This window comes from Equus quagga, chromosome 2 (genome assembly GCF_021613505.1).
Source record: "Equus quagga isolate Etosha38 chromosome 2, UCLA_HA_Equagga_1.0, whole genome shotgun sequence".
NCBI classification, from domain to species: domain Eukaryota; kingdom Metazoa; phylum Chordata; class Mammalia; order Perissodactyla; family Equidae; genus Equus; species Equus quagga.
The window spans coordinates 153,682,946-153,694,110 of record NC_060268.1 but is presented as its reverse complement, the minus strand read 5'-3'; the positions used below and the strand labels follow the sequence as shown (position 1 = coordinate 153,694,110).

Sequence of the window (11,165 nt, the reverse complement as noted above, 5' to 3'; positions counted from 1 at the left end):
GGGTCTGAGGGATGGCTGTGGGTCTGAGGGATGGCTGTGGGTCTGAGTTAATTTTTCAGTTGAGTGAGTCAATTGATTGATCGACAGGGGGTGGGGTGTGGAGCCAGGACATTGGTGCCATGTCAGCACTTCCCTGGGTCCAGCTGGCATGGCACACAAACATTACCACCTGGGCCACCGTGGGGGGTCTGGGATCCTCTCCAGGAGCCCCCAGTCAGCCCACACCTGCCCCTGCATATGACTGGGGGCTCCTTTGTCCTGTGCTGGAGTGTTAGAGGGACACTGAATGACAGGTCCTGTCTGCTCTGGGCCAGCCTGTGGAATGTCAGTGCTGGAGTCCCTGCATCCTGGCGGTGTCCTGTGGGAGTCAGTTTGTACAGCCTGGGACCTGCCCCTTACTTACTGGATAACCTTGGGCAGGATACTTGACCTCTCTCAGTTTCGACCCCTTTATCTGTAAAACAGGAAAAATCATATCACCTTCCTTAGCTCCACTCCCTCGAGTGGTTCCGTAGACTATATCTAAGTCTTTACCATCGCCTACAACACCCTTTCTGATGGGAGCCAGGTTGCTTTTCTGACCTTGTGTCCTTCACTCTTCCTCTCGCTCAGCATTCCCGCCTGAGGCCTTTGTACTTGCTGTTCCCTCTGCCTGAAATGCTTTTCCCACCACTGTTCTCAGGGCTCACTCCTACCCTTCATTCAGGACCCTCCTCACATAAGGTCTCCCCTGATCACCTTAAAATCATACCCCTATCACTCCCTATGCCCTTAACTTACTTTATTTCTCTTCATACTGCTCACTACTGTCTGAAAGTGTGTTATACATTTGTTAATCATCTCTTCTACTAAACTCCATGGGGATGGAAACTTTGTCTTATTTGCTTCTGTGTCTCCAAAGTGCTTATGTCCCTTAGTAAACATTTAGTACATGGATGGGAATGAACAGCGGAGATAATGAATGAAAAGCACATGTTGTGGTGTCTAGGATTTAATAAGTGCTCACTAAGCAATAGCTCTTATAATTCTCTGGCATGAAGACCCTCGGGGAGTGTCCTGGGCAGAGGGGCCACAGGTCTCCCCCCTGGCGCACGGAAGAGAGAGACCTGAGGAACAGAAAGAGAAAAGGACCATCGTGTAAATCAGACACCACCCAGATGAGGGTACCAAGTGGGCAAGGGTCAAGGGTTAAGAGTTGGAAAGTAGCTAAGAAGGAGGGAACGGAGGAATATTGACCCCAATCTCAAGAAGGCCTGGACCAGGAAACCGGCTTACAGCTTAACTGACCTGGAAAAGTACAAGCCACTGTGTTTCAGGCAACACTGCTTGGTGAAAACAAGTAGGAAAGTGTTCAGGACAAAGGGAGACAAGAGGCAGTCCAAGCACCTCCCTCCACATCCAGGAGCCCAGCACCTGCAGCTCCTGCTGAGGGCCCATCCTCCCGGGGGTCCTGCACTAGCCACCCCAGCTGCTTCACTGCATGGCCCTCAGCTCTCCCGCCCACATGACCTGGCCCATGTAGTGGGAGCGCAGTACTGGAGGGGTCAGCATGAACTGTGAGCTGTACCACTTACCTTATTCTCACTCATTCAGTTCAACAGAACGGTCGCTGCTGTCCTGCTATCTTCAATCTACATACACCTCCCTCCTTTTCTACGCAGATAGTAGTATGCTCTACTCACAGTGCTGCCCCTTACTTTTTTTATTTAACAATCAATTTTGGATATGATTTCATGGCAGCACAAAGAGAGCCATCCCACTTTTTATGGCTGTATAGTACTCCACTGTATAGATTTGCCATTCATTGACTTGGCCCTCTGTGGATGAACACTTAGATTGCTTGTGATCTTTTGCCCTTACAAAGAGTGCCACAGAATGAATAAGCTTGTACAACATGCCACTTGCAACAGTTGCAGGTGTATCTGTAAGGTAGGTTCATAGGACTAGAATTGCTGCAACAAAGGAATATACATGCTATAAACTAGGAAAACTATATACAGTTTTCCTAGGCCTGGCCAAAAGTGTCCTTCAAAGGGACCATCCTAACTACATTCCCATCAGCCCTGACGTGAGTGAGCATTTCCCAACATTCTTGCCCACAGTATTTGCCAATCTGATAGGAAAAAAAATAGTATCTAAGTGTAGCTTGAATTTTCATTTTTCTTAAATGAGTGAGGCCGAGCATATTTTTATATATTTGAGTCTCTTGTCTGCTCATAGCCTATGCCCATTTTTTCTATTGGTTATTGGCCTTTTTCTTATTGATTTGTAATATCTCTTTATAAATTAGGGAAATGAGCCCTTTGTCATACAAGTTGCAAATAGTTTTCCCTTGTTTGTCATTTTTCTTTTGTCTTCGCTCATGGCGGGTTTTGCAACGTGGAAAATTTTTATCTTTATGAACTTGAATTTCTCCCCCTTTTCTGTAACGGCTCTGGGCTCTGTTCTACCTAGGCCATCAGCCGGGGCTTTTGTAACCTCTGGGAGAGGAGGCGTCAGTCGCCGTGACAGAGAGAAGAAGGCATGGGGGCGGGCTTCACTTCTAGCCTCTTCTGCCTACACAGATGAGCCATCTGCTCTTGAGAGCACGCCCCTTGTCCCGCACTCCTCCCCAGGCCCAGGGCCAGCTGCACCAGATCCTCTGCACTTTGCTTCTCAAAGCATGTTCCACAGCCCAGCAGCACTGGCAACAGCTGGAAGCTCATAAAAATGCAGAATCTCAGGCCCCACCCCAGCCCTTCTACACCGTCATCTGCATCTTAACAGGATGTCCAGGACGTCTTGTGCCTGGTAAAGCCTGAGGTATGCTGCCCTGAGTCTCCACCCTCTTCTCCTAGGATCCTCTGGGCCCTAAAATGGATCTAGGATCTCCTGATCGCCAGCTGTTTCCCCTGCATGCAGAGTCCTGATTTGCAGCTCACCTAGCCTGGCTCCATTTGGGGAGATGAGCTCATGAACTGCTCAGGCTCCCTGCCCATCCCCCTCCCCATGCCTCAGTCACATGTGGCCCCATAAGCTGCAAGGATGGGACGAGGCTGTCAAAGCAGCACCATAAAGCCATTTCCTCCCTCCTAACACAGAGTGAGATTCCTTGGGAGCCGAAGCCGGGACTGCCCTCCACCAGCCCTCACCCTAGCTCTTTAATATATGGTGGGTTGGGCTTTGAAGTCAGACCACAGTTGGAAGTTCAGCATTGCCGCTTAACAACAGCTGTGCAACCTTAGGCAAATGACTTAACCCTCTAAGCCCCCATTTCTCTGTAAAGTGAAGAATCTATCTTCCTGACATGACTATGGAGAGGGCTAAGCGAGCTAATGTGGGTGAAGCACCTCACAGGGCTTGATCAGATTTCCTTCTTCACCCTGGGATGGAAGAAGGAAGACTGGGGTCAGAAATTATGTCAGGAGACGTGGGGGGAACCTGGGTTCATTCTTTTTAAAACTGTCCTCTGCCTGAACTAGTTCTTTCTTCCCCTGAGGCCATCACTGCTTTGCTGGTTTTTCATTGACTGAGTCTTGTAAAGCATTTTATATTTAATGTCATGGTTCCCTCCTGGGATGTGGCTCATGAGGACCTGCAGTGGCCCCGCCCTGTAATTCCCTGGGTGATGATGATGACAACGGTGGTGGTGAGGATGGTGAGGATGAGGATGATGATGGTGGTGGTGATGATGAGGGTGATGACGGTGACATTGATGGTAAGGAGGAGGATAGTGGTGATGATGATGGTGATAGTGGTCATATTGATAGTGATGATGGTGAGGATAATGATGATGGTGATGATGAGGATGGTGGTGGTGATGATGGTGAGGATGAGGTTGAGGATGATGAGGAGGAGGACAATGGTTTGTTGTTATTATTTATTGAACGTATCATGTGCCAGGTATTGTTCTAAGTACTTTACTTACATTTTCTCATTTAATCCTCACAAACACCTGCTGAATAGGTGGCCATTCTCATTATCCCACTTTATAGATAAGAAAAAGACAAATTTGTGACTTTCCCAAGGTCAACCTAGGCCAGGGATGTTGCTGGCTACCTCCCCAACCCTGCTGTTTGGCATAATCTCTTTGCTTTATGAATGAGGTTGGAGGCTGAGCCCTCTGCCCTGCCACATGCTTGCTCACCCTTCTCTTTGCCACCAATACCAGACCACAAGTCAGGTCATCTCCCCAGGGTGGGGGCAGCCCCTGGGAGAGGGGGCCATCAGGCCCATGATCATTAGGAAGAGCCCTTTATGGCCCAAACTCACCCTCCCAGTGACTCCAAGTTGCCCTCTGGGGGCAGAGCTGGGTGTAGAGGGGATGAGGGGATGCTGAATTGAGTACCATTTTCTTGATTGTCACCGCTGGCCTGGATGCAGAATCTTCCTCTTTTCTGTTTGTCTGATGATTCCTCCATCTCTCTCCCTTCTTCTTCCTATGCTCAAATGCAGCTGCTCCCTGGGACTCGGTCTATGGCCCTGGTCTTTCCCTTCTGCCCCAGCTCAGCCTCACTGCTTTGCAGTCTGCCATCCCTCATGACCGATGACCTCTTGGACATGTCTTCTCAGCCACCTTATGACCACCTCAAATGCAAATTGTCTGAAGCCAACCTCCTGCTCCCACCCCCAGCAGGCCTAATGCCCCTGCTTCTGTCTCTGTCCCCACATTGTGGACCACTCTCTTACTCTGACCCACCACACCCAGCCAATCCTTCCTGCCTTTTCTGCTCCAGCCTCTTGCACTTGGCGGCTTCCTCCCTGCCCCCACTGTCATCACCCTGGATCAAGCATGAGCTTCTACAGAAGTGTCCATCCCACTTCATTTTCTCCCTTGCCACCCCTTACTCTGCTTCCGGGGTAATCTTCTGGAAACACTCTTCCTCTGTCATTCCCCAGATCAGAAACCACCAACAGCCCCTTCGCCCTCGGTCCTGGAATTACTGGGTCTCCTGCCCCGAGATATTTCTCCTCCTCGGCCTGCACAAACCCTCCTCTCTAGGAAAACTTGGTGTCCCCTCTGTGTCTTTGCCTGTGCCACCCTGCCTGCCTGGAGCACCACCCCTCCTCTCTGCCTGACAGAGCCATAGAGTACGCTGCTCAGAAGCACAGGCTTTGGAGTCAGAGAGACCTGGGTTTGAATCTATCTCCATGACTTACTAGTTCTGTGACCTCGGGCTATTGACTTAACCTCTTTGCCCCTCAATTTCTCCATCTGTACAATGGGGCTACACCACCTCTCAGGGTGGCCATAGGGTTTAGGTGAGATGATAGTTGTAAAAGAGAACACTTCATGCAAAGCCTGGCCATACTAAGTGCTCTATAAACAAGTCATTGCTGTTGTTACTCTACCCTTCAAGTCCCCGTTCAGGTGCCTCCTCCATCGTGAAGCCCTCACTGAGCACTGTGGCCTCTTCTGTCATGATTTCACAGCGTCTCCCAGATGTACCACCCTGTCCTGCCCCAAGGGGCTCTGCTGGCTGTGGGATCTTAGGCCAGTCCCCTTCTCTCTTGTGCCTCAGGACTTCGTCTGTAAATTGGGCATAAAAATAGTTCCCATCTCATGGGTTATGGTAAGGATTAACGAGTGAATATATGTGAAGTGCCTGGCACATGGAAAGTGCTGTAAAAATGTTAAGTATTATCAGTTTTATTACTGTCCCACAGCATCTCCTCTACCTGTCCCTCGTTCTGTCAGATGGACTGTAAGCGCCCTGCGTCAGGGACGGAGACTCCTCCTTCCCCGTGGCCTCCCTCCCCGCCGGGCACCCAGCAGGCCTTTCCAACTGGCCGCCTGGCAGCAACTGGCAGTTCCACTGGACTCTGAGATCTTCAAGCCTCCTTTAATGCCAAGTTGCCAGAGTCAGGCTGGGAATGGGAATCCTCAGAGTGCCTCTCACAGGGGCTGTGACCTCCAGAGCCCTCTGCCCTGCCCTTGAACCCTCCTATTTCTCCCAGGCCCCCGCCCTCTCAGGGTCTCCCTCAGGAACTCAGTAGAGCCCCTCTCTCCTGCAAAGAACAGCCTCTCCTCTCCCCGAGCAGCTGCCCCCTTTCGGTGAGGGACCCCAGGGCAGCGTGCACCTACAAGGAGCTGGAAGGTGGGATTAGGCACTGACATGGGCCAGGGGCCAGTGCTGGGTGTTTATTGCCTGTGCCATCGACCCGCACAGCTCGCTGTTTATCTGTCTTCCTGACACACCTAATTACCCAGGTTGCAGCTGCCAGAGCGTTTGCTCTTCCTAAATCATGGGGCTCCCATCCCTCCTGTCGCCTAGGCCTCCAGGCCTCTGCCTGCAGAAGGGCTGCCATTGATTTTGCCGTTCCCATTTATGATCTACAAGGCTCTGCATCGCTGTTGCACATTTTACCTTAATTAGTTTATTCTTCTGGGCGTCCCTGGTCAGCTCGGAAGCCAGGAGGCTGGAACGGGGAAAGAGGCTAACAACACATGCCACCCTAACCCCTCTGGCCACAAAGTCCAGAGCCTGACCAGACGTCAACACTCTAGAACAGCAAGCTGCCCAGCACAGTGCTAGTTTCACAGGACGCTGATAGGTGAGCTGCACATAGGGGTTCTGTGGCCAAGTACGTTTGGGAAAGGCTGGATCAAATAAAATTAAGCAGGTAATTTATTGCAGGACTTTTCAATTTTAACAGACTGATGTCCATTGAGAATCTCCAAGAGGGAGGTGGAATGTGTGGTCTTTCCCAAACTCAGATGATCATGCGATCTTTTCTCCAGGCAGCTCACAGAGACGAGGGTTCCACAAAGCACACTTTGGGAAACATTGTCTTGGGTGAGCAGGAGGAATGGGAGGTGATGAGGCAAACAGAGCTGGACAGAGGTCTCCCTGGGCCCATTTTCTCATCTAATCTAGCTGAGGCAGGAACTCGGCAGCCTGAGACATTTCTCCCACTGAAGGCGGAGGTGCCATCAGAGCTCTGCAGAGCCCTGGCTGCCGGAAGCTGCTTTCTCCCCCTGGCCCAAGCTTTGGTAGAATTTAACGTCAGTGTTTCACGGGGGACTAGACCTGCTGGAGGCGCAGTCTAAAAGGGCTCTGGTTTGACAAGGGTCGCTTGCTGCTGGTGAAGGCTGGAGACCCAGAAGCCGGCAGGGCTGTCCTCAGAGGGCCCCAGGCATCAGGAAGCGATGACAAGGCTGGCTGCCACTGCCTCGGGGACAGCCGTGAGCTTGGCCGTCTAGGTCCACAGTCCTTTTTCCCTAGTCGTGAAACCCAAACACTCTGAAAGCGTCAAGTGCTTTTTTTAAACTTGTGGGAAAATGAATTGATAGCAAAACTTGTCCTGAGCTGTTGTGAGCTATTTATGGGCTTTATTTATCCCACTTAGTGTGAATATTCAACTATTTCACTGCAGAAATGTTAATGTGTTTAATTACGGGGTGCCGCCCCAGTGCCTGCTGGAAGTGTTATGTAATAAACGGCGTGTGCACTGTGTTACCTTTCTAAAATATGAAGGAAAAATATAAATTTCTAAACACATGTAATCCCCAGGGATTGCAACGAGGACCTGTGGACCCAGGGAGGTGCGGAGCTGCGATGAGCAATCGTGGGGTGCCTGACATGGGACCAGGGTCTCAGCGCAGTTTCCCCTGTAATTCCCACAGGGACACTGTGAGGCATGAGGCACAGCTGTTACCCCTAGCTCTCAGACAGGAAACCAAGGCCGGAAGAGGATGAGCAGCCAGTTGAGGCCCCGGAGCTAATGGAAGTCAGAGCAGGACGCAGGTTGGGGCCATCTGAGTCTGTCTGGAACCGGCTCCTCAGTTGCCCCAGTGCCTCTGCTGGGCAGACCAGCAGCTGTGGCTCCTCAGCCTAAGCCACCACCTGAACAAATGGCTTCAGGTCTCCTGGATCTGCTCCCCGGCTCCTCCACGGAGGGCCTGTCCCTCCCCTGGATGGGGCCTCTGTGCCCTCAGGGGGTCAGGCAGGGCAGGATGGCTCTGCTTCTGTGCCAACTCCCTGGTATCTGGCAAGCATCCCTGAGGCCAGCTCCAGACCCACAGATGATGCACAGCCCTGCGGGCCCCTGTGGTCTTAGCAGGCCCCCACGTGGGGCCACTCAGAGAGCAAACCCTTTTGTCCTCTCCTGGACAGAGCCACCTGAGGGATCCTGTATACACTGCCCTCGTCTACACACATTCACACTCAAACACTCTCATACACTCACTCTCTCACACTCAACTTCACACATGTTCACTCACACTCTTACTTTCACACTCATTCTCACACATTTGCACACTCACACTCACACAACTCATTCTCATTCGTTCATCCTCACGCTGACTCTCACCACACCCCTGCAGGGCAGAGCTGATGGCCCTAACGGACCTTAGAGAGCATGTCCTCTATGAGATGGGAATAATCGTTTCTATGCCGACCACTCTGAGGGGCGCCGTGTAAACCTTTAATGTGCATCATCTCATGTACTTCTCACATGGAGTTGAATGTAGTTATTATCATTGTCCCCATTTACAAATAAGAAAACCGAAGCTCAGAGACGCTAAGCAACTTGCCCAAAGTCAACAAGTAGTACCTAGAAGTAGAATCTGGGGAGAAACGAGCCTGGGACTCAGCCCGTTTACTCCGAATCCCGAGGTCTTAACCGCTGTGCCACGCTGCTCCCTTCAGTCTAAGCCCATTGCTCTTCCCTGGGCCAGCAGAGTCGAGTCCAGTGCTTCCTTCCCCAAGTCCACTCTTCCCCACGCTCACCTTGCCTGATTCCTTCCGCTGCTCCCCCCCATGCTAGTCCTTGAGGATAGACCATGATCCCTCCTAAAACGTCAATGTTCTGGGTCTCACAAGAACAGGAAATAAACCAAGGATGAGGGCAGAGGGGAGAGCTCTGCCTTAGGCATCTTAAAGGGTTGAGCCTCCAGCCACCGGAAGTCTTCCCCACTTCCCCAGGACAAAGCGTCTTAGCCGTGAATGAGCTTCAGGAAGCCACAGACCTCCCGCAGTTACCTACGGCATGACGTGTGGTGCAGGTGTGCAACTCTGAGCTAAGGCTCCTTAGTCTCCATCCAGTTCTCAAAGGGGTCAGTTTCCCAAAGAGGTGGAGACGGCTGCCCTCTAGGCGTCCCCGGGCTCCCTGAGTGCTGCCCTACTGCCATCTGGTTCCCTGGGGGTGGAGGTGACAGACCTGTCAGAGCTCAACTTCCAGCCCCTTCCTCCCACCGGACTTAGAGACCCACCCGCCAGCCAGGACCACTTCTGAGACCCAAATCAGGCCCAGTGTTCCAGCAGAGAATGTAGGGGCAGCTCCTAGAGGAGGAGACACTGTGGGTTGAGTTTGGGTCCTGACATATTGGCAACCCCGGGATCTCCTTGACGCTGTTGAGGAGCACAGTGCAGGATGTGAAATCCAGCTGTTGAGGGTCATTTCAGACACACATTAGCGGTAACATTTCTTCCTTAGTTCCTAAGGCCTGGGCTGGCCGTTTTCATAAGTCTCAGAGTCTCTTCTCTCAACTGAATATACCTGAGTGCCTCCCCAAACAGAGGAATCTCACCCGCTTGAATGAGGGCTGCAAGGAGTGCTCACCTTGTGACGGGTGCCCTGAGACATACCTGTGCACTGGTCCACTGTCCACAAGCCCTCCTTCTCCTCTTCTCTCCAGGGGTGGCCACGTACACAGACAAGTTGTTCAAGTTCCGCAATAACCGGTGGGAAGACATCCTGAGCGATGAGGTCAATGTGGCCCGAGGCGTGGCCAGCCTCTTTGCCGGGCGCTCTGTGGCCTGTGTGGACAGGACGGTGAGTTCAGGGGTGCATGGGGGCATGGGAAAATGTGGGGGCACACAGCAATGTGAGGGCCAGGGGGGGAGCCAGCAGGCAGACATCCACAGCCAGAGTGTGTCTCTCGAGGGCAGAGCCCAGGGCTGTACCATCTGGGCAGCTCCCTCAGTGCCTTGTGCATAGTGGGAGCTAAATACTAACTAAGACTTGCAGGATGAGTTACAATATACTTTCACATCCCTTCTCCCATGCAGCCCTCCCAGCAGCCAGTGAGGAGGCTGGCCAGGGGCTGTCATCATTGTGTCCATTGGACCTAGGAGGGCACTGAGGCCCAGCTTAGAGCAGTGCTTGCCTAAGGACCCAAAGTGGATTAGTCATGTGGCTAGGACATGAATCAGAATCTTCTAGGTGTAAATCCTGTGCTCATTCATTCATTCAACTAATGTTTATTAAGTGCCTACTATGTGCCAGACATTGAACTTTAGGGCCCCCCGTAAATATTTATGGAACAAATGAAGGCACAACAGAGGGGCTCATGTTGGGGGAGTGGAGGGTTGCCTGGATATGCAAGTTCTTTGGTTAATCAATAGCTCTATCAATGCCTTTGTGCCCTGCTTGTCCACCCTACATGAAGGTGCCAACCCAACGTGGATGGGGAAGAAGGCCCAGTGGGCAGGGACAGGAACAGCTGCGGCCATCTGCCCTGTGGGGCGGGCTCCTCCCGGGCTTGCGTCCCGGCGCCCCAGCCGGAGCCAGAGGCTTGCTGTGGAGGTGATTTATCCCTCCTGTCACGTGCTCCCCTGCCGCCCCCTCCTTGGCTTTATAAACAGTCATCACTAAATCAGGGGCCCAGCTGCTGCCCAGCTTCCACGGGAGCGTCTCTGGCCTCCGTTCTCGGGGCAGGGGCAAGGGGGCTGGCTCATTTCAGGATTGAGATGGCACCAAGGGAGTTGGGGATTCAGCGTGAATCTTCACAGCAGGGGCCTCCAGGCTTGGGAGAAGGCAGGTGCCAGGTATAAATATTTATTTCTTAACAAGCCGGTGCTGGGAAGAGAAGCCAAGCTGGGCTGTGAAGCCACATTTAGCCTTGACCTGAATCTGTGCCACCTGGACTCCTGCCTGATAGGAGGGAACGGGAAGGCAGCTCTGTGAGTGGCGAGGGTTGGGGGGTGCCAGGCCCAGCTGCTGCTGGAGGCCTCTTCCCAGCCTCCTCCTGGCTTCCTGTCTCACTGTTTCAGCACCAAGGCTTCCCACACTCAGCTAAGGTGGGAACCTTCTTGAGCTGGTGGGAGGGCCTGAAGGTTGATCACAAGGACACGCACTCTTTGTCCTAACAAGGTCATCTGCACACCCACACATTTAACCACAGGACAAAGAAACCATGTGAAAGGAAAAAAAAAAAAAGGAGCTTTGGCCCCACAGCACAG

At 52.3% G+C, this 11,165-nt stretch overlaps 1 protein-coding gene across 2 annotated transcripts in view; it reads left to right on the top strand.

The window, feature by feature from the left end:
• CRTAC1 (cartilage acidic protein 1) overlaps window positions 1–11,165 on the top strand; it is a 135,632-nt gene that overhangs the window by 85,675 nt on the left and 38,792 nt on the right. For both annotated transcript variants that reach the window (XM_046653618.1, XM_046653617.1), the window contains exon 4: window positions 9,620–9,756. In XM_046653618.1, the coding sequence (XP_046509574.1) occupies window positions 9,620–9,756 (137 nt within the window). The remainder of the gene's footprint in view (window positions 1–9,619; window positions 9,757–11,165) is intronic.